This window comes from Zonotrichia leucophrys, chromosome 23 (assembly GCF_028769735.1).
Source record: "Zonotrichia leucophrys gambelii isolate GWCS_2022_RI chromosome 23, RI_Zleu_2.0, whole genome shotgun sequence".
Classification (NCBI taxonomy): Eukaryota; Metazoa; Chordata; class Aves; order Passeriformes; family Passerellidae; genus Zonotrichia; species Zonotrichia leucophrys.
In genome coordinates this window covers 3,868,673-3,895,461 of record NC_088192.1, presented here as the reverse complement: position 1 = coordinate 3,895,461, position 26,789 = coordinate 3,868,673, and the positions used below count along the sequence as shown (strand labels likewise).

The 26,789-nt window shown below is 49.5% G+C and overlaps 1 protein-coding gene across 3 annotated transcripts in view; it reads left to right on the top strand.

Annotated features, from left to right (window-relative positions):
- Positions 1-4,173: 4,173 nt before the first annotated feature.
- Positions 4,174-26,789, top strand: part of GRIK3 (glutamate ionotropic receptor kainate type subunit 3) — a 125,612-nt gene continuing 102,996 nt past the window's right edge. The window contains exon 1 of one of the 3 annotated variants that reach the window (XM_064731848.1): positions 4,174-4,707. In XM_064731848.1, the coding sequence (XP_064587918.1) occupies positions 4,593-4,707 (115 nt within the window). In that variant the 5' untranslated portion in view covers positions 4,174-4,592. The remainder of the gene's footprint in view (positions 4,708-26,789) is intronic. The other 2 variants (XM_064731846.1, XM_064731847.1) reach the window with 2 other exon arrangements.

Below are 26,789 nucleotides of genomic sequence, written 5' to 3'. Positions count from 1 at the left end.
AACAGTGGATTTGTCTTTCCAAACAAGCTGTGGGACTGCTGGTAGGTAAAACCAGCACTGGGAGATAAAAGAAACAATGGGGAGGATTCCACAGATTGGTGAATGGAAAAAGATATTTGTTTTTAGAAATAAACTGTAGGTTTGGTGATAAATGAAATTGGACATTGAAAGATGAAAGAAACAATGGGGAAGAAAAACCCCTAAATTCTGTAAGAATTAAAAATTAAAAAGGAAGGTTGTACATTAGAGGGAAATCCTTGGGATCAGGTGTTCTGGGAAGTCTGAACCTCTCAAGTACCTCAGAAATGGGGAAAGAGAGAAGGGAAATGTAGCTGGGAAATTGGGATAAAAAGGAAGCTGCATCTTCCAAAAATGTGAGACATCTCAGGGGAATGCCCCATGGCGTCTCCCTTTATTGGAATAAAGTTCCAGGACTCCTCTGTCTCCTTTTTGGACATAAACCTCTGGTGTTTGTGGATTAATTTTCCTAACACACCCAAAGGAATTCTCCTTTCACTATCTAAACTTGCCATTAAAACCAGCAAATCTGCCGTGGCACAGCTGCAGGAGCCAGGATTAACCAGAGTGTTGGAGTGCGGGGTGACACAGGGAGGAAGGAAAGGAGGGATGCTCCATAATGGATCTGCGAACCGCAGGCTTCAATTCAATTTAGCAAACCATCAATCACGCTGCGGGTGCCACAGCTAAGGGCCGGAGCCGGGACGGTTTCAGTAGAGGGCACTCAAGTCCCAGAAATCAGCATTTCCCAGGTATTTTCCCTCTCCGATGTTTTAGGAGCCGACTCCGGCACATGAATCTCGGTAATGCGAGCACTGAGCCTCATAACTCAGATTGATGGTGGTTCTATTAGACCTGATGCATATAAATCTAAACAAAACACATGTGGATGGAGCTAATTCCAACGAACCCGTTTAGATACCATTACAGAAATAAAGAGAAGCCTCTTTTTCTTCATTAGTATTGAAAAATGCTATGGCTATAGAAATGCTTATGTCTCTTTCTGCCAGGTTCATAGTTCTGCCGCTGCTCTAAAGCATTAGTCTGATTTGAAAATGTCTTTCTTCAATCAGCATTTTCCTCTAGATATTAATAACCTCAACACTATTTCCCACTTTTGCAAGTGGTTCCCTTTCATACTCAAAAATAAGAAGTCTTAAATCAGTGTCTTGAGAATATCCTTAAACCTACAGCTTTATTTGTAGGTGAGAGGGCTGAATTTTTGTGTATAAAAAAAACCCCATAAGATGTACACAATTTTAAATCTGACCTTTGTAATACCTGGAGCTCTAAATACCACACATATTCATAGTAAAAACAGCAGCACGAAATAAATAATATCCAAATATCTTCTCAACAAACTCAAAATAACCAATCGACTTCTCCTCACTGGTACACTATGTTCACAAGTTATAAATACACCAGAGTTTGCATTAATTGATACACTCTTAAATGATGAATTACCACATTAAAGCTATTTTCACAGCACTTATGAACTGGGCAAATATCTTGTATTTTTAGCATTGCTGTAAGAAGTCATCCAAAGCCTTTCTGCTACCTTTGGCTGTCCTCAAGGCATGGCCAAAGATTTCTGAGGAAAATCCTGACTCAGCTTGGTGATAAATGAAATTTAATAAATAAATCCTGTTCCCCAGGCCAGCATCCCACTGGGCAGCACTCGCCTGTGCAGCAGCACCAAACCAGAGTTCTGGGCCCATGAGGAGCTCTATCAACCTCCCAGGATCTTCCTTCTTTCATCCTGTCTGTGCTGCAATTGTCCTTCACAGCCTGGCTCTGGCTCCAGGGGAAATCTGGCCTGGCTGCTGAAGGTCATTGCTCACAGGTCTGGGTCCAGGCAGAAGGAAGGAAATTGAGTGGGGTGAAAACTGAGTCTTTGTATGGGGGAAAAACCCCAAGCAGCAACACCTGAGAGAAGTTTCCAAAGTGCCCTCTTTGTAATCCTGCCAGAGAATAGCCCTGGGTGCTGCCCAGAGAGAGGAGAATTGCCAAATCACAAGAGGGGGATGGGATGGGGACAGTGTGGGAGCAAAAAGGGAGGGAGACACAGCCATGGTGGGCTGGGGACAGCGAGAAACACAAAGGGAGAGCGACACAGCCATGGTGGGATGGGGACAGTGTGAGGACACAAAGGAAAGGTGACACAGCCATGTGGCTCTGCTGAATGCCCTCAGGTTGTTTTGGGAAGGACAAGCCATGAAAGCCCATGAGCAGCCCTGGAGTGCTCCTCTGCCTGTGCCCAAGCTCGATGCTGTGGTAATTTCTGGTACAGGATTATTTCAGTCCTGCCCTCTCTGACCTACACGCAGGAGATGAGGTCTGTCCGTGACCTCCACACACCCATCTGCCACTAATCAAATAATTTAATACAAAATAAACTGTTTGTGCTGGCTCTGCAGTAGGATCCAGAGCATTATCAGTGCCTGGTGCTGACAGAAAGGCAGGAAGCAGCATCCCAAACTAACAGAATATTTCCTCCCAGCTACAGTTTGATTTAAACACTCCACAAAATCAAACCTCTGCTCCGTGTGCTGGAGTCTGCAAAGAGCAAAGAACAGCCACAGCCCTTTTTACCTGCTCCCTCCCAACAGCTTTGTGGGGCTTTTTTATCTGCAGGTGCAAAGAGTCACCAGGTTGTGACATTTAATTTTATAACAAGTTCACAGAAACAGCTGTCCTTCACTTAAGCAGTATTTAAAGAAATTTTCTTCCATGCCCTTTTGCTAAATCTTATCCATGGCTGGTGTCAGGAGGGATAAAAATATCCTTAACACAAGCCACTCTTTTCTGTAACCAATTTGGCACAGGCAGGAAGGTTCGGGCTGGGAGCTGGAGCCTCGGCCCTGCCCACAATCAACACCAACATCCCCCTCCTCCGAGCCTGGAGGGGGCTGAGCAGCCCCTCTGCCTCTCTGCTCGGGGGTGAGCAAGGAGTGAGACCTTCCCTCCTCCACAATACAGTGATGAAACATCAGCTGCACCTTCCCATCGCATCTCTGCGAGGGGCTGGTCCTACCCTGGCCATGTAGCCAGGGATTTTTCCAGTTTTTCTGTATGATTCCGTGCTGATGATGGTTGTCACACTCCCTGGCTGATCCCCCACTGCTGCTGTCCCGTCAGCCAGAGCCCAAACACCACTGCAATGGGGAATTCCCTGCGTGTCCACCTCCCCGCAGAGGTGACAGCCACCAACTTCTCTTTGAGTTGTACATCAATAATGGCTTGTATTATTGCAGTGTTCCTCCTCCAGTCCACACACCCCGGCTCCCAAAACCTCCTCCGGGATGGGGCTCTGGAGATCGGCGTTTCAGCATGCCGAGCTTGCTGAGGAAAATTAAAAAGATGAGCCGATACAGAGTGATAGTATGTTTGCAAGAAAATTAAAGATTTGCTCTTCAGCTGTTCCAGGCTGGAGTGAGCAGACAGCTGGCAAATGGGAACGATTGGAAATGATGGAATAGATCAAATTATTTAAATGAGAAACAAAAAAAGAAAAAGAAATTCACCCTAGCCTGGCCCAGCACGTTGACAAAGCAGCTCCCGGTCCGCGGCACGGGCATCCCTTTGTCTCTGTCACCGAGGTCATTATACTCCGGCTGCGGAGCGCGGCCCGGGCGCTCCCACCGCTGCTGCAGCGGCCCCGGCCCCGGGATGCCGCCCCCAGCCCCAAATCGCCCTGCCCGGCCTCTCCCGGTGCCCACCGGCGCGGACACCGCGACCCCGGGCGCATAAGGGAGCCCTGAGCGCTTGGGGGACACGATCTGCGGGACAGGGCTCCATCGGGGGCAGAGGGAGCAGAGGCGCTGCCGGGACCCCCCGGACCCCTTTGCCATCGCCCCCCGCCCCGCAGTGCCCGCCGAGGCATCCCGACCCGGGGGACCAGCTGTGTGTCAGTGTCGGGGTGTGTGTCTGTGTGTTGGGGTGTGTGTCAGGGGCTGTGTGTCGGGGTGTGGGTCGGGGGGTGCGAGTGTGTCAGGGGCTGTGAGTGTGTCAGGGGTCTGAGTCTGTCAGGGGTATGAGTGTGTCGGGGGGTGTGAGTGTGTCGGTGTGTGTGTCTGTCGGGGGCTGTGAGTGTGTCAGGGGTGTGAGTGTGTCAGGGGGAGTGTGTCGGTGGGTGTGAGTGTGTCGGGGGGTGTGAGTGTGTCGGGGGGTGTGAGTGAGTGTGTCAGGGTGTGTGTCGGGGGGTGTGAGTGTGTCGGTGTGTGCACGCTCCACTCCGGGGCTTTGCGCGAGCCGCGCATCAGCGGTAGGAGGGGACAGAGCCGCTCCTGGGGCGCACCGGCAGCCCCGGCTCCGCAGGTGCCGCCCGACCGGCACCGGCACCGCACGGCTCGGCCCGGCACAGCCCGCCTCGGCTCGGCTCGGCAGGGAGCGGAAGGGAGCGGCCGGAGCTGTGGCAGCCGCGGGACGGGCCGGCGCGGCCGCTCTAAGATGTGCCATGAGCCGCCCGGCCCTGGCGCCGAGCGGCCGCTCCTGAGCCCCGGGCAGCAGCAGCCGCTCCTGTCCCCGCTGCCCCTGGGGCCGTAGGGCCGCCCCGGCCCGAGCCCGACCCAACGATGCCCCATCTCTGGCCGGCGCTCCGCCGCGTCCTCTGGGAATACTGGGCAGCGCTCCTGGTCGGCGGCTTCTGGGGACAGAGCTCGCACGGGATGCCGCATGTCATCCGGATCGGTAAGGGCTGCGGGAGAACTTCGGGAACGGGCGGAGAGCGCGCTGCCCGGGGGATGCGCTGTCCGGAGCCGGGGCGGAGGTTCCACTGGCCAAGGATGCGCTGTCCGGTGCCGGGGGGAAGGATGCGCTGTCCGGGGCTGAGGGCGCGCTGCCGGGTGCCGGAGTGGAAGGTGCCGGCGGCGAGGCGGGGGCTGTGTCCCGGAACGGAGCGGGAAGCGCTCCCGGTGCCAGCAGCCGCCCCGGGCACCTTGCGAATAGGAGAGGAGAGTGCTGTCCCTCTGTCCCTTTCCCCGGGGAAAGGGAACGCTTTGCTCCCAGCGAGGAGGAATGTTTTGCCTCTGGAGAGGGAGGATGCTGAGCCCGCAAAGACGGGGGATGCCGAGAGAGGGGATGCTGATTCCTTGGAGAAAAAGGATTTTTGCTCACAGAGATGCGGGATGCCGAGCCCCCGGAGAGGGGGATGCGGTTGCTTGCGGTACCCGGTGCGAGGAGAGCTGTTGAGCCTGCGGCAATAGGGTGCTGTGCAGGGCTGCTTTGACCCAGGGCTGGATGTGCCCAAAGCAAGGGACAGACAGCCCGGGGGGACCGAGTGCCGCTGCCTGGAGGATGCCAGTGGGCTGGCTCCGCTGCAGCTGCTGCTGAGGACCGGGCGTGTTTCATTAAATTGCTGAGGTTCTGGGGAAAATTAATTTTTAATAATGTTACATAAAGTAATTGCACAGATAACATCCTGGGAATGAGTCTGCGATCTTTCTTTTTCTAATTAAACGAGATACTTGTTTTAATCATGTCATGTAAAGAACGGCGCTGATTTCTGTTACATCCCATGCACTTTGCCATTGGTACACATTCCCGGGGATTTGCTGTCTGCCCACTAAAAATTACAAGGACAGGTTTACCTGCCTTTTGACAGTTCAAATTTTAACTCAGAGAAACCAGTGAAAATTGAATAGATTTGTGAATCATTTTAACTGGGGGGAAAAAAATGTGTCTTACTCAAGCCAGTGCAACTGCACAGCAGCAATGTGAAAGCCAGAAAGAGAAAAATGCTGCTCCTGAGGGACAGGTGCTTTTTGAAGTGAAACACTGTCACCTCCAGCACGGCTTGAAGTGGCTGCATGGCCCAGATCGTGTCATGGACAAGGGCTTGATTCCTGCAGGGTGAGCATCTGGTATCCCCCAGACTTCCGTGACTGGGGTGCTCCAGGCAGATGTTCCCCCTTGCACATTGTGGTGCCAGGAATATCGGTGGAAAAGGTTAATGGATCTGCCTCCGGGCCTGGGGCCCTGGCGGCTGCTGAACTTTCACCAGAGCCAAGCTGTTTAGTATGCTCAGCCTCCTCCTGAAACAGCTGGAAATGTTTTGTGCCACACAAACCCACTCCCAGGAACGCTGGTTGTGGTTGCTGACAGGGCTCTGCAGGAGTGGGGAGGAGGCATCAGTCCTGCTGTGAGACACCCCCTCCTGTGTCACCAGCCTGTCCCCACGGCCAGCTGGGGGACAGGCAGAGTGGCAGAGTTTCCCTCCCCAGCAGGTCCCAGGGCTCTGATCCCCTTTGGGACCATGAGCTGTGTGTGCAGGGGGGCTGTGGCAGCTGGGCTGCCGGGCTGGCAGCTCCTCCTGCTTCGGGCTTGGCAGCAGCGGGGCTGAGGCTGATTCTCGGTGCCCAGAGCCGGCTGCTGCCAGGATGGAGCTCCGAGGAGGCGGCCAGGGGCGGCTGCAGATGTGGCAGATGCTGGTGGGGAAATGGGCTGGGGCCGCTAGGGCTGGCGGCTGCTGAGGCTCCAAGGAACGCTCGCCTGGCTCATGGGAATATTCAGGATACTCAGGAGTATCCCTGGGGGCTCTGTGGAGATGTTTAGTCTCGACTCTCAGTGCCTCAGTTGTCCTGAAAATGGATTTTCGAGGCTCAAAGCAATTGCACAAAAGGACAGAGGAGATTTCAATGCAGAGACTGCTGCCAGCCCTCCACGAAAACACTTGGGTCTGCTGCAGCTCTGCTCCCCTTCACCGGGCAGGGAGGGAGGGATGGAGGCTGGGAGAGAGGGATGAAGGAAAGGAGAGAGAAATAAAGGCAGGGAGGGAGAGATGAAGGCAAGGAGGAAGAGATGGAGGCAGGCAGGGAGGGATGGAGGCAGTGAGGGATGGAGGCAAGGAGGGAGGGATGAAGGTAGGGAGGGAGGGATGGAGAGATGGAGGAGGCAAAGAGGGATGGAGGCAGGGAGGGATGGAGGGATGAAGGCAGGCAGGCAGGAAGGGAGGAAGCGTTGCCCACTGCAGGAGCACAGCTGTGCCACTGCCAGCACTGCCGTACCTTCCACAGGAACAATTTCCCTTTACCTGCTGAGAAATCCCACAACAGCCGGCCCCTCATCGAGCCACCTTCTTGATCACTAAAGTAAGAAACTTAAAAGATCAGGAAAAGGCTTTAATCGGGGCTGCAGGGAGATCTGTGTTTACCTTCTCTCTCAGCTAAAACTGGCATCATTTTGTGACCTCTTTTTCAGCACACTGGAAAACTGCAGCTTCTTGCCCTGCATTAATTTGTGCAAAGATGCCCTGGCTTTCAAGTAATTATTTTAATTATTAGGTTATACCAAGAAGTGCAGAGCACTTAAGTAACTATTGGTTTAGCACTGAAAATCAAACCAGAGAGAAAGCAGGTAACTTCTCAAAGCTCTCTTTTTTCCCCTGTGAAGCTGACTATTAAAATAAATACAGGGAGAGATATCTAAGAAAGGGAAGAAAAAGCCAAAAGCACTCTTTCTCTCCTCAGTAAAATATAAATATTTAATCTACACATCTAAACATAATCTATACATGCACATGTACAAAGAAAATCTGTGCCTTGTTGCAGGATGGGTTTTTAAAGCAGGACTTTATATCTGAAGCTCCTTCAACAGCTGCTCGGTTATTACGCAATCTGTTAAATATTTGAAAACGCCGTATCAGAAAACACCACCCGGGTGCTCGATTCAGCTCCGAGGTGCCCTGGAGCAGAGGAAGAGGAGGGTGGTGGTGAGAGAGAGGAGCTGCCCGTGCTCACCCCGCTGAGGGATGCTGCGCTGCTGCCCGCCCTCACTGCGGCTGAGCCCGGCGCTTCACACCTGGCACCAGGAGCTGCTGAGCATTTGCACTGTGGCAGCTAAAGCAGTGCCAGGAGGGGCTTGTGGGACGTGCAGAGCCCCTTTGTCTAACCCTGCACTCGGATTAAACAGCAGCACACAGACAGAGCCCGATGCCATTTTGCAGAGCTGGTGGCACCGTCCCTAACAAAGCAGGGCGGCATGGCTGGGATAGGTGGAGCAGGACTGGCGGCTCCAGCAGACCCATTTTGTGGCTGAAGCATCATCAGGAATTCCTCCGAGTGATGCTTTTGAGGGATGATGTGTTGTAAGGAACAGACCCCTGGCACTGGGCAGGCAGCAGGAGCTGGATTTGGGGGCTCCTGAGTGGGTTTGCATTCAGGAGCTGGATCGAGGAGGTCCTGAGTGGGTTTGCACTCAGGAGCTGGGTTTGGGGGATCCTCAGTGAGTTTAAACCCAGGAGCTGGATTTGGAGTGTCCTGAGTGGGTTTGCTCTCAGGATTTGGATTTGAGGTGTCCTAAGTGGGTTTGCATTCAGGAGCTGGATTTGGGGGGTGTCCTGAGTGGGTTTGCACTCAGGAGCTGGATTCAGGGGGTCCTGAATGGGTTTGCACTCAGGGGCTGGATCTGGGGGGGCCTGGGTGGGTTTGCACTCAGGAGCTGAGTTTGGAGGGGGTCCTGAGTGGGTTTGCATTCAGGATTTGGATCTGGGGTATCCTGAGTGGGTTTGCACTCAGGAGCTGGGTTTGGGGGATCCTGAGTTGGTTTGCATTCAGGAGCTGGGTTTGGAGGGGGTCCTGAGTGGGTTTGCACTCAGGAGATGGATTTGGGGAGTCCTGAGTTGGTTTGCACTCAGAAGCTGGATTTGAGGTGTCCTGAGTGGGTTTGTATTCAGGAGATAGATTTGGGGGGCCCTACATTCAGGAGCTGGATTTGGGGGTGTCCTGAGTGGGTTTGCACTCAGGAGCTGGATTTGCACTCAGGAGCTGGATTTGCACTCAGGAGCTGGATTCAGGGGTTCCTGACTGGGTTTGCACTCAGGTGCTGCTGGATTTGGGAGGTCCTGAGTTGGTTTGCATTCAGGAACTGGATTCAGGGATCCTGAGTGGGTTTGCACTCAGGTGCTGCTGAGGAGGTGACACCACGCTGCCCTGCTGCCATCATTGCCCTTGGCCACCCCACTCCAGCCAGGAGTGCCCCTGATGTGCCCCCTGTGTGGGCAAGGGGACAGGAAGGATCCCACTCTTCCCTTGGGTGACCTCAAGCCCAGCTGTGTGCCCCTCTGCAGGAGGAGTGTGCCAGGCCAGAAAATGGGCTCATTTTCCTTATTCCTTATAAAAGGCATCACCTCCACGTCTGGGTCCTCACTTTTGTGCCAGGATTTTACAGAGATTCTATTCCTGCTGATATTTGTGGCAATAATCCCACCTCAAGCATGTCTGACAGTCCCACTCCTGTATCTCTGAAGTCACTGTGAGCAGGATCAGTCTCCAGCAAAGCTTTTAAACAAACAACCCTGTGTGAGGAATTTATCGGATTTTATTTCTTGTAGTGTCTTTCGAAGCTGTGTTTGCATAGAGAAGGGGTCAGAGCATTGATTGTTTGTATGATTTGCAAGTAACACAGAAAAATACAATCAAATTGGAATCCGTGTGAGAAAAATATCATTGATTATTTTACACAAATACACAGAAAACAAATTCTGGGGATAATTATCCTGCTCTGTGTGATTGGCTTTTCTGAGTCTTATTATGCCTGTCAGGAATTTTATTTTGAAACCACCTTCCCACACTCTGCAAATGAAGTTGTATTTTTAAAAATAAAGCAGAAACAGGCTTTTCCAGGCTGAAAAGGCAGCACCCAAGGGCTCTGAGCTGCACATCCATGGGGGACACGAATGCTGGAGTGGGAATCCTCAGCAAGGCAGCTCCAGGGTTTTTCTGCCTGGTGACCAGAGTGGCCAGAGTACTTTGGGGATGGCAGCGGGGTGGTTTTAAATCACTTATTGCCTTTGCAGCTTCTGCTGCATTCCCTTGGGCATTTCTGTGACCGTGCACCCACTGCTCAAGCATTTCATGGTTGATAAAGTTATTTCAGGTCACGAGACGCTTTGTGTGTCAGATAACACATTCTGGTAATTTCAGCAGGATAGGAGGGCGGCAGTGTAAATTGTTTGGTGGTAAATGAATTCTGAATACATTTGAATAACAATGTTAACTCTTTATCGCAGAATAGTCTAATTATTTGATCTTGGCATTCTCTCGAGAACTTCATACAGGAAATTAAGATCAAACCACATAGCAGGAAAGAATAGATTCTCATTTATCACGAGGCAGGAGTGATACCAGAGCAGACAGCTCCGTGCTGGGCTGATACCTTGGGGCACTTGGGCACCCTCGGGCTGGGGGCAGCAGGGGTGGGCATGGCTTGAGGGGTGAGGGAGCCTTGGGGGGCTGGTGGTGAGTGGAGAGAGGGGGCTGCACATGTCCTGACACTGGGACACTGTGAGACACACCAGGACACACTGACACTCACTAGGACACACTGACACACCCTGGGACACACTGACACTCACCAGGACACACTGGCACACCTTGGACCCCCTGACACTCACCAGGACACACTGACACACCCTGGGACACACTGACACACACCAGGACACACTGGCACACCTTGGACCCCCTGACACTCATCAGGACACACTGGCACACCCTGGGACACACAAACACACGCCAGGACACACTGACACTCAGTGGGACACCATGACACCATGACACAATGACACACCTCGGACACTGTGACACTTACTGGGACACACTGACACCCTGGGACACAGTGACACACGTGCCTGTGGCACCTCCTTTCATACTGCAGTGTCACCTCTGGTTTTACCCCCAGCAGGTGCAAATCCCCCTCTCTGACCCGAATCTCTGCATCTCGGGTGTATTTATTAATGAAACCAGGCAGAGGCTGATGTTGGGAGAAGGTTCCTGTAGAGCCTGGCCGAAGCGACGCTGAACTCATTCTGAGCTGGCTCCCTTTCCCCGGGCAATGAGGCTCTCCTTGGGTACAGAGCAGCGCTTGCAGGGAATCAGCGCTCCTGACTGACACCCAGCATCCCCGCCTGTCGCGATACGCGCTGGCGCCCAGCCGGGCCCCGCATCGGCAGAGGGCAGTGCCCCGCCGCGGCTCCGCACCCTCCGCGGAGCAGCGCGGATCCACAGCGCCCGCACCGAGCTGTGCCGGCAGGGATGCGGTGCTGGAGTCTCCTCCCAAAACAGCACGGATCCACAGCGCTCACACCGAGCTGTGCCGGCACAGATGCTGGAGATGCTGGGGATGCTGGAATCTCCTCCTGGGGCAGCGTGGTTCCACAGCGCTCGCACGGAGCTGTGCCGGCAGAGATACTGGAGATGCTGGAGTCTCCTGCCGAGGCAGAGCTGATGTCCAGCGCTCGCACGGAGCTGTGCCAGTTGTGCCAGCAGAGCTGCGGTGCTGGAGTCCCTCCTCCCGGGGCAGAGCGGATTTCCAGCGCTCAAACCGAGCTGGATCAGCAGAGATGCTGGAGATGCTGGAGTCTCCTGCCGGGGCTGAGCGGAGCTCCAGCGCTCGAAGAGCTGTGCCAGCAGAGATGCTGGAGATGCTGGGGATGTTGGAGTCTCTCCTCTCAAAACAGCACAGATCTCCAGCTCTCACACGGAGCTGTGCCAGCAGAGCTGCTGGAGATGCTGGAGTCTCCTCACGGGGCAGAGTGGATCTCCAGCGCTTGAACAGAACTGTGCCAGCAGAGATGCTGGAAATGCTGGAGTCTCTCCTCCCAAAACAGCACGAATCTCCAGTTCTCGCACAGCTCTCTCTGTGCGAGAGCTGGAGACTCCAGCATCTCCAGCATCTGTGCCAGCAGAGATGCTGGAGATGCTGGAGTCTCTCTTCCCAGGGCAGAGTGGATCTCCAGCGCTCCCACCGAGCCATACCAGCAGAGTGCTGAAAATGCTGGAGTCCCTCCTCCCAGAGCAGAGCAGATCTCCAGCGCTCGAACCAAGCTGTGCTAGCACAGATGTGATGCTGGAGTCTCCTGCCGGGGCAGGGCGGATCTCCAGCGCTCGCACCGAGCTGTGGAGATGTTGGAGTCTCTCCTCCCAAAACAGCACAGATCTCCAGCTCTCACACCGAACTGTGCCAGCAGACATGCTGGGGATGTTGGAGTCTCCTCCCGGAGCAGAGCGGATCTCCAGTGCTCGAACAGACCTGTGCCAGCTGTGCCAGCTGAACTGCTGGAGATGCTGGAAGTGCTGGAGGTGCTGGAGTCTCCTCCCGGAGCAGAGCAGATCTCCAGCGCTCGAACCGAGCTGTGCCAGCAGAGATGCTGGAGTCTCTCCTCCCGAAACAGCACAGATCTCCAGCTCTCACACAGAGCTGTGCCACCCGAGCTGTGGAGATGCTGGAGTCTCCTCCCGGAGCAGCACAGAACTCCAGCGCTCGCGCCGAGCTGTGCCAGCAGTGATGCTGGGGATGCTGGAGTCTCTCGTGGAGGAGACACGGTGGCAAATCCGCCCGGCGCGGTGTTTGTAGCCAGCATTAAGCCTCCTAATCCGGTGTAATGTGTGTCTCCACCAGTTTCGCAATCTCCTTCGCCTCCTCTCGGCTGCAGCTTCACCGCGATGATGTCTGGGCTGCTCCCTGTGCACAGCAGAGTCTCTGGGAATGGCAGATAGCGAGCTGAAAGCACCGGAGCCACGGAGTGGGGATAGAGGGGAAGGCTGAGAGGAGCTGAGGGCTGAACGAGAGGATCAGAGCTGCTCCATGGCAGGAACAGGAGTGCTGTGCCCCAGCTCGGTTTGCCAGGCAGGGATTGTCGCAGTGTGGGCCGGTGCAGAGGGGATTTCAGTGGGATGGGGGTTCATGCATTGATACATCGATTCGTGTTATTGACAGTGAAAACAGGGGTGATGTGCTGCTATTTACCACTTGTGATAAAGACTAAAACAGATGCAGGTCCTTAGCACAAGTGAGAGCTCTTAAAGCAGGTGGAGGGCTCAGCTCATTGCTTTGTCATTGCTCCTGCACCAGCTTTTCTTTGTGGTCGCATTTGTTAACCCTTCTGCCTCCTCTCACCCCCCTTTGCTGTGCTGCCCCCGGGGAACCCACAGCTCCAGTGCTCAGGTTTGCACTGTGAGACTCTCACCTCACCAGCATTACCTGGCTCCTTGTGCTTTAAATCTGCAGCGAGACTGAGCATGAACACACAAATACGGATGTGACTGCTCTGTTATTTCTGGCAGGGAAGATCATCAGCCAAACGCGGTTCAGCTGCAAGCGGCTGAGGAGAGCGTGGGGTACCCCTGCGTCAGAGGCAACCCCAGAGCTGCTCTGAGCTTCCCCCACGCTGCTCAGCTCTGCAGCACTGGCAGGAAGAGAGGAGAGCAGGCACCAGCCTTGGGCACCACACAGTATCTCTATTATTCAATACTTCAGTCCAGGGACCTCGTTAGAGTTCGGCTTTTTTGCTGTGCCCCAGCCAACAAGCTGCACTCCCCAGTGTGGGGTCAGATTCAGAGAATAAAAATAAGTATTGGGAAGTAATAAGGGAACAACTGGCACATTCTGTGTCAGCTTGTTGTGCCTGGGACATTCAGCACAGCAGTGTGACCTGGAAAGCAGCAGGAGGGACTGGGCTTCCAAAGGCACGGATCCTGTGGGGACATTGGGAGAAGTTTTTAAACAGACAGATAAACCAAAGGCATAAAACAAAGACTTAAAATTACATAAGTGTTCAGATAAATTAGTGAATTTGGGCTTTGCACTTTGCTCATTGCTGTGGAAATTGGGCACTGGGGATCCCCTCTAAGGGGTACCCAGCTCCCCTGGGACTGGAGCACTCAGTGTTACACAGGCTTTTGTGACAAAGTCCAATTTCTCCTTGGCACCTGCAAGCAGCAACTTGGGTGGAAATGGTGGTCCCTGCCTCCAGTAAGAACTGGGATGAGGCCACTGCCTGCCCTGGCACTCATTAACTCGTAATGACATCTGATGGTTTTGATATTTCCTTTGTTCCCACTGGGGACTTGGGGGTGAACAGAGCAGATCTCTGAACTCCCCAGCTCCCAGGTGAGTAGGAAGGTACATCATTCCCAAAATAACAGAGCTGGTTCTGCAGAGCCCAAACTCGATTAGAGCCGTGGAATGTACGGGGAGAGAGCCGGCGGCGCCGTGGGCGGCTCCCCCACTCTAATGAATAGACGGCTGTCAGCTCGCACTCTTCTCCCAGGATGAAGCAGTAAATAAAATCTGGTATAACCCACAAATTTAGCTGAGTTACGGCTGTCTGTGGGGACTGAGGTGTTAGACTCGTTGGTTAGTTTTGCAGTGAATCCGAAGCGCTCTGAGGGAAGTCACCGCAGTGATTTGAAATTCCACCCCCTGCGAGACACCGTGCCTGCCTGGGCTGACGGGGATTTTTCCTGCCTGCAGCAGAAGTTTTGTGCTGGGAACGGGGTGGATTCTGTTCTGAATGGAACAAAAAGCCTCAACACTTGCTCTGCAGAGGAGACAAGGCTGGATGTCAGAATCTCAGAATGCTTTGGGTTGGAAGGGACATGAAAACTCAGCTCAGCCCACAACCTCAGAATGCTTTGGGTTGGAAGGGACATCAAAGATCATCTCATTCTACCCCCTTGCCATGGCAGGACACCTTCCACTGTCCCAGGTTGCTCCAAGCCCTGTCCAACATGCCCTCGACACTGCCAGGGATGGGGCTGATGCACCCCTGGGGCTCTGTCACTATAGGACACGAAATAAAACAATGCACACACACTGTTGTTCTTAAGGTAAAAAGGGGAGTTTAATTTCAGACTCCAACATTTATAGATTTCCAAAAGTGACAGTGGATTGGAGGGTGAGAGTGCCACCTCTCCAATGACACTGGACACACCAACAGCCCATCCAATCTCTCTTCTTCTATAAAAGAATGCAAAACAACAAGTTATTTACAGAAACGTGGAGAAAGTTTGTTACAAGAAAGGAAACATCAGAAGGCTTAGAAAATCTTAAAAAATCAGGGTGACAGCAGGGCTCTGTCAGATCACCCTGCCCACTGCTGGCACCAAGAACAGCCCCTCAGCCATGCCAAGGAGGTTCCCTCCCTGCAGAGCCTTGGGACAGACACCAGTCCTTTAGCACTGCAGAACTCTGAGATGATATTCTTTTATCAGATGTGCAGCAAAAGGTACATCATGATTAGCCTTAAAAGCTTAAGCTTTTTCATTGCCCGTGCGAGACAGATTTATAATATTTCCCCTTTCTTTTCTAACACAGGATTCTTAGTGCAGACAGTGATTTATTGAACAATCAATTTCCTTATCTACGTAACACATTCAGGTGATCCATCAACGCCAGATAATCAATCCAGCTCGGGATTTTAAGTGTATATATGTATACTTGTATATATATTTTCCTCCTGTGCTGTTGTCAGGCCAAGTAATGTCTCCCTTTCTTTGCTCCTTTCCTTTCCCAGTGACTTCTGTTTATGATGTGTAAAAGAAACCCCCCAACGTTATATTACACCTTGTAAGTTTTACAGTACTTGAGAGGTTTATGTGCTATGAATGTAAAGGGCAATGCAATAACGCAAAGGGCAGTGAGACATTTTTAAGCACAGAAGGATATACACAGAGCTGAGGAGATAAATCTGGGTGGATAATCGTCCCACTGTGTCTCTCCTATTTATGAGAGGGAAAGACATTCACTGCAAATCATGCTTCAGGTCACTCGTGCTCTGGTCTCTGCTCTTCTCTGCATTATTGGCTGCTTTAACTGCTCTTAATCTGCTTTGGGGTCTCTGTGCTGGTTTGGAGCTGTGTCCTGGCCCAGCAGAGGGGGCTCAGCCCAGGTGGGGTGCTATTCCCCATGGCCAAGGGGGTACATTGGTGCTGTGCTGGTGTGAAAAATACCAATCATTTGTTTTAAATTTTTAAAAAATTTAATAGTAATAAAATGGTTAGAAAAACATATATATATATATATATATAAAAAAAAATATATATAAATATTTAAAAATTAATATCTCAAAGATATATTATATAAATGTATAATGTACACTATATAAATATAAACATATAAATCTATATTGTATAAATATAAATGTATCAATAAATGTGTATATTATGTATATACATACATTAGAACAATAAGAATTTGGACAATCACAGTTAGGACAATAGAAGACAATAAAAAACCAAAGAATTACAAACCTTTGGATACCTTCCTCAGAAAAGCAGGTCTGCTAACAAAGGATTAACCCTTAAAAGCAACAGCCTGTTGCACATTTCTACATCTCATACGTGATGCAAACATTCCTTTCAAACTAGGGATTTTTCTGTTTATTGTCAATTTCTCCCCCTTCATCTTGTAAATCATGGTTTGGCTCCATAGGGGCTGATAGGAGGTAGAAGGAGCCTGGTTCTTTCTGCAATATTTCTTCTCTTTGGGATTTTAATGTCTTTTTGCTGTTATCTCTGTGCAAAGAATTTCTTGATAATCTTATCCATTCCTTGAGCTAGTTAGAAAAGTATCTTACATCTCATAGTTTCTATTTTAATATTATGTTGTAGCCTAAAACTATATTTAACGCACTGCTTAAAAAGATTAATACAGCAGAACTTTCTAACATAACACATATAATATTCATTTTAATATTTGTGAAAAGCCAATCATAAAATGGGCATTTTTCACAAATGGGGTACGTGGAATTTGATGTGTGAGTCGGGAAAGGGCTGAGCTGGGGAAGGAGCTGTAGGAGGGAATAAGAGGAGTCACAGCTGCCAAGTCTGGAGCTGATGGGTGGTTTAGTTGGGAAAGAGGAGCCTGGGTTCAGCCTCCCACAGTCTGGGTGTTCATGCTGGGGTTGGGGCTGGGTAGGAAACAGTTCTGAGAATGGGTCTGGGAACTTCAGCTCACACTGTTCCTGCAGGATGGGAACTTCTCCTCGGGGGCATTCAGATTTCTGAAACAAGCAAGCCATGAATCCCTCTCAAATGTGAATATTCAGAATCCAGCATTTGCAATTAGCAGTAGAATTGGGGACAAAATGCCATTACTTTCAGAGGTCAAGATAAGTTGTACACAAATGTCATTGTTCCATTCAAAATCCAATTTGTTTTTTGGGCTTAGGATGGCAGAAATGCTGATGATTTTGCTATTGCCACATGTTAGGTACTTTCTGTGCAGGAAAAGATTTTTGCCTTAATTACTTTCAGTTTTAACTGTCTGGCACAGAGATGGGATTTTCCTGATTTGAACCATCTCTTCAAAAGTTGAGAATTTAACAGACTGAAAACCTCGTGGTGTGGCAGAGCCCCATGGAGCTCCCATGAGTAGGATCTGGTGCTGCTGTCCTGCTTCCCTTGGTGACAGCAGCTCTCCAGAATGTCCCTGGGATGGGAGGAGAAGAGAAAAGAACCTGCAGGAGAATCCTCTGAATCCATTTCCCTCCCATCCAAGCAGCTCTGCAGAGCCCAGCACCTCCTGCAGCTCCAGGTGCTGCTTCTTTCAGCAGCAAGGCCATTACCATTTTAAGCTGAACCAGGGACCTGTAAAAAGGGTGTTCTTGGTTTAAATCTCTGGTCTATAAAATCTTAAGGACCTGCTGCTTCTTTATAGGGAAAGAAAACCATTTTCTTCCTCATTTTATGCACTTTTCTTCTTGCAAAAGCAGTTTTTGTCATCTTTGCTTAGACAAAATTCAAAGTAAGACCCTGGATGTTTTGCTTCAGGGTGGCATCTCAGCTTGGCTCATAATATTTGAATGGAAATAGGATCTGCAGTTTTCTCTCCTATTCATCTATGTGATGGCAAAAGGGTCGTCCAGAACGGGTGTTGCAAAATCTTAGATGAAGCTGATAATATTTTTTAAAATGGAGGGCTTGTCCCTGCACAGTTTATCAAATTTCCTTTAGGTTAAAGTTACAAATGAGGTGTTGAATACAAGAAATGCTCAGTTCTTTGAGCAGCTGCCTTCTACCCTGTGGTGTATTGCAATAGCCAGAACTGACTTTGGGTGTGTGCCCATGTATTTATAAAGGATCAGTAAATAAAATAGTTAGAACCATCTTTACCTAATTTTCTTGGACATTAATGCAGTGTTTTCTATTTAAGTGGTTTTCTTTTCTGCAGTGCAACTTTATCTATGAAATGTGGCAATTTCAGTTGCTGCATCCATTTCCTCCTGTTGAAGGGAGAGCAATGGCTCAGAACACCCAAAATCCAACCTGAGCTGCAGATCCCTCTCTTTACACTTTGGATTTGCATTTATTTTAGAATTTTTCTGAGGCAATTCCCACTTAATTGACTGTCACTCCCTTTGCTTCTCTCTCCTACTCCAAGGATCACAGACACACTTGGTGCCCCTGGCACAGCCACTCCCTCTGTGACTTTCATCTCAGCTGCTCCTCATCCCCAGGCCTCAAAAGTGGAGGGAAGAGAGATGAGCACAGCTGAAATCCTGAACAAGCTGTACTTCCTGGTATTTTAAGAAAATGCTGAATTTTAAGAAAATTCAGAGTTTCCTCAGCAGCTGGAAGAGAATTTTTCACTTCACCCCCAGAATGTTCCTGGCTTCCTAAAGATGCTGTGAGGTGCCACCAGCCCGGGTGACAGCACGGGTGACACTCAGCACCCACACTGACCCCACCACTATGTGCACATGATTTAAAGGGAAGTTTCCCTCCAGCCTGGTGACCATGGATATTTAATGCTGGCCCAGGCACCTCTATATTTTGTGTTATAGGTCTCTATATTCTGTGTTATTAAGGTCATTCTATGTGGTTACACGACTCTTTGTGCTCTGTGAGGGTTTGTGGGGAAACCAATTTCCATATGAATTATGGAAGTTGATACCAACAGGGCTGTAATTCGTAAATTGTTCTGACAGCAACATTTTGTAACAGAACACAGAGAAACCAGGGTAATAAAACTTGCCATTAAGGGAGTGGACTTGTGAGTCCTGGAAAGAAATCTTGTCCGAGGATTATTTATGATCATTGCGCACCAAAATGTGTTTTTGCATTTTTATTGCTGGCAAATTACTTGTAAACCCACCAGGGAGCTAATGATTTTTCCTCTGAGGCTATGCAACTTCATTTTGGTTTATATATATATATCCATTTCTGCCACCAGTTAAGCTGTCACTTTTGATTTAGATTAACAATAATTATTTCAAAATAGCTCAGGTGTTAAAGGGTTAACTGTCCTTTGACTCCAGCTGACAAAATCCACAGGGCAGTGATTCCAAAGGGGAATGGTGGTGCCTGGGCAGGTTTTCCCTGGATCACTGGAAAGGTGCTAACCACCTCTAATGGGGAGCACGGATTATTTATGTTCTTCTGCTGCTTCTCATTAATTTTTCAGAGCACTTGCTTGAAGAGTTCTGACTTCTCTGCTCCTTCATTAGTGTTACCTGTTCAGCAGCGTGCAACAGGGGGAGGTGACACTTCTGAAAGGAGATTTCTGTTTTGCAGGGGGAGAACAGCAGCAGGAAGCTCTGGACATGGAGATGGGAGCAGGGGCAAGATTTAGAGAGTTTGAGAGAGGTTTTAAAGAGGTTTTAGGGAGGTTTTAACCTCCCCAGCAGGGGCTCAGTGGCCCGAGCCTGCCTGGTGGCTCCTGTGAAAAATGCTAATCACTTCTTTTTAGAATTTTAAAAGTTTGATAGTAATAAAATGGTTATAAAAATAGTAATATAATTAGAGTAATAAAAATTTGGACAATTGGGATTTAAGACAATACAATAGAAACAAAGAGTTATGGACAGACTGGGTACCTTTTCTGGGCAAAATAAACTCAAAAAAGGACCGAGGTTAACAGGGGATTAACCCTTAAAAACAACAGCCTGTTGCATATTCATAGACCTCATACATGATGCATAAATCCCATTCAAGCACAGGATTCTGTCTGGTCAGTGTCAGCTTCTTCCTCTGAATCCTGATGGCATCTTCAGAGCTGAGCACGGCAGGAAGAAGTTCGTTTCTGCTGATAATGGTGCAATAAATTCCCTTTCTTTGAAAGATTCAGGTGTCCTGTGGCTGCTATTTGGTGCGAGCCCTCTCTAAAAAAAAGCATCTTACATAGCTTAGTTTCTATTTTAATATTATGTTATAACCTAAAACTATATTTAACACACTACTTAAGAGAATTAATGCATCATCACTTTCTAACACAACACATATAATATTCAGTTGAATATTTGCGAAAAGCCAATCATAAAATACACATTTTTCACACTCCCATCACCCAGGGCTGGTTGCCTGTGCTGAGCCACCCTGGAGCCCTCCAGGGCAGTGCAGCTGTCCCAGCCCCAGCACATGGTGGCTTTTCAGCATCACTGATGTTGGAATTCAGAACATCCCTCTGGCTATCCTGGACTGCCAGGACCCTGCCAGGGGGCTCAGAGACCCTGGCACAGAGCCCGAAATGCCCCTGTGACTTTGATTATGACCCATGGAAAAAGTTACCAACCTTATATGAGGATTTGCAAGCCAAAACAGTTTAAGTGTTTTCTCACAGGGTGAAAAAATAGATTTTTGGGGTTTTTAGAATGGGGGTTCAGGGAACAAGATGGAGGAATCTGGGCATGTCCAGCCTTTCTCCTTCTTCTTCCTGGCCTCCATCTTCTGTTGTGATGGTGGCACTTTTGGATTGGTTTAGAGTAGAAGCTTACTGTCTAACATAGGTGATAGGCACTGGAAAGTAACTGTAAATATTGTACATGTAGTTTCTTTATATAAAAAGATAACAACACTGCCCTGGGGGCAGGCAGAGTGCCGTGCCTCTGTCTGTCTTGCTGAGTGGACCTTGGTTGGACAGGAGAAAGAATTCTATAGATAAGAAACAATAAAGAACTTGAGACCATGAACTGAAGAGTTCTGACTCCTTCTTTGAGCACCAGGCTGAGAAAAGAGACTTTCTAACACATCTTGGGGTCACTGTGAGCAGAGGAGACCCCGAGACACTGAGGGGTCCCTCTGCAGCCATCACTGCTCCTGCACCCTCCCTGACAGTTCAGCTGTGCCCCTCATTGTGTCCTGTCCCCAAATGCCACCAGGGCCTCTATGCAACTTGACAGGACAGCAGCTTTTACCCTTTTCCTCCTAGGGATGCTCCAGTCACTCCCAGCAGGAACACCCCGGCTGTAGAGAGCAGCAGGGAGCTCAAGATCAGCCTTACAAAGGTTAAGGGAGCTCTAAATTATTCCTGGCCATGGCTCCCAGGGTGATGACACCTCCTTTTTTGTGATGTGCAACCTTGGACAGCCTTTTCTGGTGCAAAAGAGGCAAAATCTGCCCCCAGGGACCACTCAGTGCTGCCCACCCACTGCTGTCAGCCCAGCTGGCATCCCCTGGGTACAAGCAGCAAATGGATGGAGATGTTTGTTAGATTTTGTGGGTCATGGGACATTTGTACATTCATTACCAAAGTCACTAATGACTAATTGCATTTTTGATCGTAACAGAGAGTTTTGTTAGAGCCACGTTTCCTTTATGGATTTTCAAAGCCTTATTTTTAGAGGAATCGTTTTTGATCTGTTGTTGGCTCCTCTTCTGCTCTATTACAGACTCCCTGCATGGCTTTGAACAAATGGCTTTGCTCTTCTTTTCCTTAATTCTGTACTTGTAAAATAGGGCTGAGCACACCAGCAGCTCCTCTGGGCTGTGGGGATGGGAAGGGTTTAGAGCCTGCAGATGTCAGTAGCTGAGCTTGCCACACCCAGCAGGATCTTTGAGGCAGAGCAAACAGATTTGAGCAGGCACAGCCCTATTACCAGTGAAATACTGAGATTATAACCCAGGACTATCTGACAGGAGCAATTCTGGGGAATAAAAAATAAAAGAGTATCCTAAATACACTTAACTGCTTATTTAATGTAGATTTTAAAAGTTATTTATCGAAATTTAGCAACTGTTTACTCAATCCAGTACTGGAAAGCCTTTAAAACATACTCTTAATAATCCCTTTGTATTTAACTAATGTACAATAGCGTGTGCTATTACATTGCAATTACATCCTATTTGAGGCACTTAATTAAAAGGGAGGCTGTAATGAGCTCCCAATTGTTTGGCTCCTCAGCCAGACCCACACGATGGAGGATTCTGCCTGTCAGTGGTGCCAGGCTCATCCTGGAATGACACAGTGGCAGCGTGGGAGCTGCTGCATGTGAGCCTGGGCCTGGGTCCATTTGGGGCTAGGTATGTGTGGGGCTCTTCAGTTTGGACTTGGGTCCATTTGGGGCTGGATTTTTGTGAGGCTGGTCCATTTGGGACTGGTTCCACATGGAGCTGGGTCTGTGTGAGGCTGGTCCCTTCGGGGCTGGGTTTGTGTGGGCTGGTTCATTTGGGGCTGGTCTATTTGGGGCTGGTTCTGTGTGGGGCTGGTTCCATGTGAGGTTGGGTCCGTTTGGGGTTGGGTTTGTGTGGGGCTGGTCTGTGTGAGGCTGGATCTGTTTGGGGCTGGTCTATTTGGGGCTGGGTCCATTTGAAGCTGATCCATTTGGGGTTGGGGCTGTGTGGGGCTGGTTCATGTGGGGCTGATCTCTTTGGGGCTGGGTCTGTGTGGGTCTGATCCATTTGGGACTGGGTCTATTTGGGGCTGGTTTGTGTGTATGGGCTGGGTCCATTTGAAGCTGGTCCATTTGGGGTTGGGTCTGTGTGGAGCCGGTTCATGTGGGGCTGATCTCTTTGGGGTTGGGTCCATTGGGGCCAGTTCTGTGTGGGCTGGCCATGTGGACTTGGTCATCGGGCTGAGTTCATTGTGGCTGGGTCTGTGGGCCCATGGAGCTGAGTCTGTGTGAGGCTGGATTTTTGTGAGGCTGGATCAGCAGGGCCTTGACCCCACAGGGCTCTCAGGCCCTGGGGAATCTCTCCCACTCCTTATGGGATGGCTTCAATCTTCTCCTCCTCTCTGGGAGAGAGTTTGGACCATGGACACTTTATGATTCTGGATTCCAAGGACTGGAATGTCCCAGCTCAAGGGTGCTCTTCAGAGGCAGCTGCCCATCCCAGCAGCTCTGGCTTCAGCACTGCCATGGGAATCAGCAGCAGGCCCTGCCCTGCAGGAGCCACCTCCAGCTTTGGCCACAAGCTCTGATGTGGAAGGGCAGCAAGTTCTGATGTGGAAGGGCGGCCTTGGAAGCTGCACCAAGGCCAGAAAGCTGCGTGATGTTCATGGGAACCTTGGGAATCCTGCTCTGTGCCTGAGCATCACACGGCCTGCCCTGCTCTGCCCTGGCCTCTCCACAGCTGGAAATCACAAACCTGGCACACGGTGCCATGCTGGGAACTATAAATCATAAATCACAGTGCCCTGCTGGGAATCATAAACCTGGCACACAGTGCCGTGCTGGTGTGGTCACCCTGCCCCGTGCCAGGCTGGCTCTGTGCAAGAGCTCTCAGACATCTGTCCACAGCCAGCTGCTTGCCATCCCACCAAGTGGCTGCTCTGCTTCTCTCAAATAAAAAATAATAATCCAAGCCCCCTTTAATTCAAGGCTGTTTGAAATCAGAAGTGACAGCAGCTTTGTGCTCGCTCCGTGGCGGGATGTGAAGTTAATTTGTATAAGTGATTCTTTTGCTTTTAATTTATCAGCCTGAGATTCCAAACTGAGGAACACAGGGACCCCATGAGGCATGCCTGAATCTTTCAGGAGTGGAGCTTGTTTGTTCAAGTGCTTAAATATAGCTCTTAATTGTGTGGCTGATCCTGCAGTGCAGTGCAAGGAAGGCAGGATAGGAGATCCCTCTGCTCCCTGGGTCACTGTCCAGGCCCCAGAGTGAGCCAAACCCTTCTCCCACAGAGAACTGATATAACAAGGACAGAGTGATCTGTGTGTAGCAGCTCTTTGGGTTTTACAGGGGATTTTTAGGCCAGCCCAGGTTTATGAGCTGCCCAAGAACTCAGTGCATAGCATCTCATAAAAATCCTGTGTCCCTCTCTTGTTGGATTAAGGGTTTTTTTTGATTTAGAGATGAGGTAATTGAGAGGTGCTCTCCACCTCTCTACATTCTCTACAAATCCATTTCCCACACCCTCTCAGCTCTGCAGTTTTATTTTGTTTGCAGTCTGAATCTAACAAGAGGATCAAGGGAGGTTTTGGCAGGGAATGGTCCCAGTCCTGGGTGTGGTGGCTGATGCAGCCACATGTCAGAAATCCAGGATACATGGGCCAGGGAAGGCTGTTGCCTGGCATTTTGGTTAGGAAAGGAAGGATGTTTCAAAGTGAAAGGGAAACAGAAACCTCCAGGTGTTTTTTGTTGTTCCAACAGCTTTAAAATGATGTTTAGATTTCACGTATCAGTAATTACATACACTTGGGTGGTATTTAATGCCAGCCACTGATGGATGCTCTATAATCCTATAGAGAGAGAACACGTTTGTTTTCTGAGGCTAACTGCACACAATCTGACATTGTGTGATGTTGAATACTTTGAGGGTTGGTGCCTTTCAGTGTTGAGCATAAAAGCCAGGCCTCCCTGACAATAACCCCCATTAATCAGGCCTCCCCAGTCCACAAGCCTTGGAGACTGCCACGTCCTCTTTGTACACCAAAGCTTGCCAGGATTCCAGAGTGAAAAACCTCCCACCGATCTCCCGCTCTTTCATTTCTTCTTTTTTTTTGGTTTAAACAGGAAAATAGCCTCCCAGTACAGCTCCCACTGCTTTAGCTGCATCTCCACACGTTTCTTTTAAACTAACTGACAGCTTATGGTGGGAAGGAGAAGCAGCTGCAACTTGTTGGGAGCGGGGGAACTTCACTTCCAGAGGATTCAGCTCCTTTTGTTTTCCACAAGAGCTGTTGAGTGCTCAGAGCTTTAAAAAATAAGGCCACTCATTCAGGCTCCTGAAACATGGATTCAGGGCAGAGGTGTTTGCAGGCTCTCCAGAGAGCTGGGAGCAGGAATGAAGATCCCCCAGAGCCCCAATGGCTGCTGTGCTTGGCTACACTTCCACAAACTCCCATGGGAAATGAATTTTGGTGCTTCAGCTCAACTTTTTATCCCTGTTGGAGTCTTCAGCTGTGCTGTTTGATATATCCCAAACTCCCCAGCTGCTCTGAGTGCATGGGAGTGACAGAAGGAGAGGACATAGCCTTAAGCTGCACCAAGGGAAGTTTAGGTGAGATGTTATAAAGAAATTCCTGACTGAAAGAGTGACTGGGAAATAGAATTGTCTGCCCAGGGAGGCATGGAGTCACCATCCCTGGAGGAGTTTAAAAACAGACTGGAGGTGGCACTGAGTGCCAGGGTTTAGCTGATGGGGAGGTGTTAGGGCATGGGTTGGGCTGGGTGATATTAAACGTATTTTCTAACCTGGGTCATTCTGTGATTCTGTGATTCAGGACAGCTCCAAAGGGAGTTTGCTTTTCCTGAGGTGCTGAAGCATACCAGGGCTTGTGGTGCTGTTTGGGAAGAGGGACCTCCACAATGGCCATGGGTTTGTGGTGCTCTTTGAGGAGAAGGACCCTCCACAATGGTTTAAAGCACGTTGGAAAAAGCCAGAACATGCAAGCAAAGCCATCCAAACCTAGACTGCAGCTGGACACTTTGGTGTTGAGCAGTGTGTAACCTTGGCCTCACCCAAGCTGTATTTTCCTCCTGAGTCAGTCCCTGCCTGTCCTTGAGGGGCAGTTTGTCAATGGAGAAAAGACTCCTCGGAGCTGCCAGCCAAAATAAACCTAATTGTTGCATTGTGTCTGAGCAAGTCTGAAAGTTGCCAGTAACAGCTATCTCAGACCATCACAATCAACATAATTTTGGTCTTAATTGCTAAGTATTGCTGTAGAAAGACTGGTTGTCTTTCTGCTCCAAGTCCTCACAGTTGCTCTCCCAGGTTTCAAGATGCAGTGAAAGTTTTTGGGTTGGTTTTTCTTTTTTTTTTTCTTCTTCACACTACGTTTCAAATGCTTCATTGTCAAACTGGTTAAAAGCCCTTATTTATAAAACGTGTGCGTCTCTTTCAGCTTAACTGAAAAGGCATTAAAATAACTGCAGCTGTGGAAAGAATAATTACAGCGAGATTTTGTCAAGGACTCTCTTGTCTGATGTTGCCATCTGTGACATGGTGAATGCAAAGATCATTTGAAACATAGGCAGTTAATGTAGAGAATAATTTCAGAGCTTTCGATATTTATGGTAAATTATTTAAGTTTATTGTTTGGTTTTATGGCCTCATTATTCTGTGTGGTAAGGATCTCTGCTTTTTGTCTTGTTCTGCACTTCGATTTCCACAATGTGAAGGAAAAGAACCCTGCAGTAAAAGTAACACTTCACACATTTCAGAAATGTTTCAAGGAGACATCATACTAATCAGATTATTTTCATGCACCTCAATATCATCCCTGATGCCTTTTAAAAAAAATCTGCAGAGAAAGATTTTCTTCTTGACCAGGTGTTAATAGTCAGTCCTTCAGGCATGGGCAGTGACAGGGGCTGGTAAACATTACAGACTTGCATTAATTTGCTCTTGTCTCTTAGAATATTGTTTCTGAGACTCCCTCTGAGAGGACATTGCTGCATTATTTCCTTCAACAACCCCTGACTGGCCAAATTAGGAACAGACTGTCGCACTGGAAATGAGTAATTGGCTGCCAGAGACACAGAAAAGGGGACTTGGCTTCCCCCAGCCTGGCTGCTCTGTACAGGGGCTGGTGCTGGAGCCAAATCCGTGTGCTAATTAATCAAATGAGGGCATGGCCAGCCTGTGGGCAGCTCCTGTGTGGGCACTGCCAGGCTCCCCATGCTTCTCCTGTGTGGTGGTGTTTGAGGGTACCCAGGACAAGGGAAGAGATGAGAATCTTGACTCCATGTTTCAGAAGGCTGATTTATTATTTTATGATATATATTATATTAAAACTATACTAAAAGAATAGAAGAAAGGATTTAATCAGAAGGCTGGCTAAGAATAGAAAAAGAAAGAATGATAACAAAAGTTTGTGGCTCGGACAGAGAGTC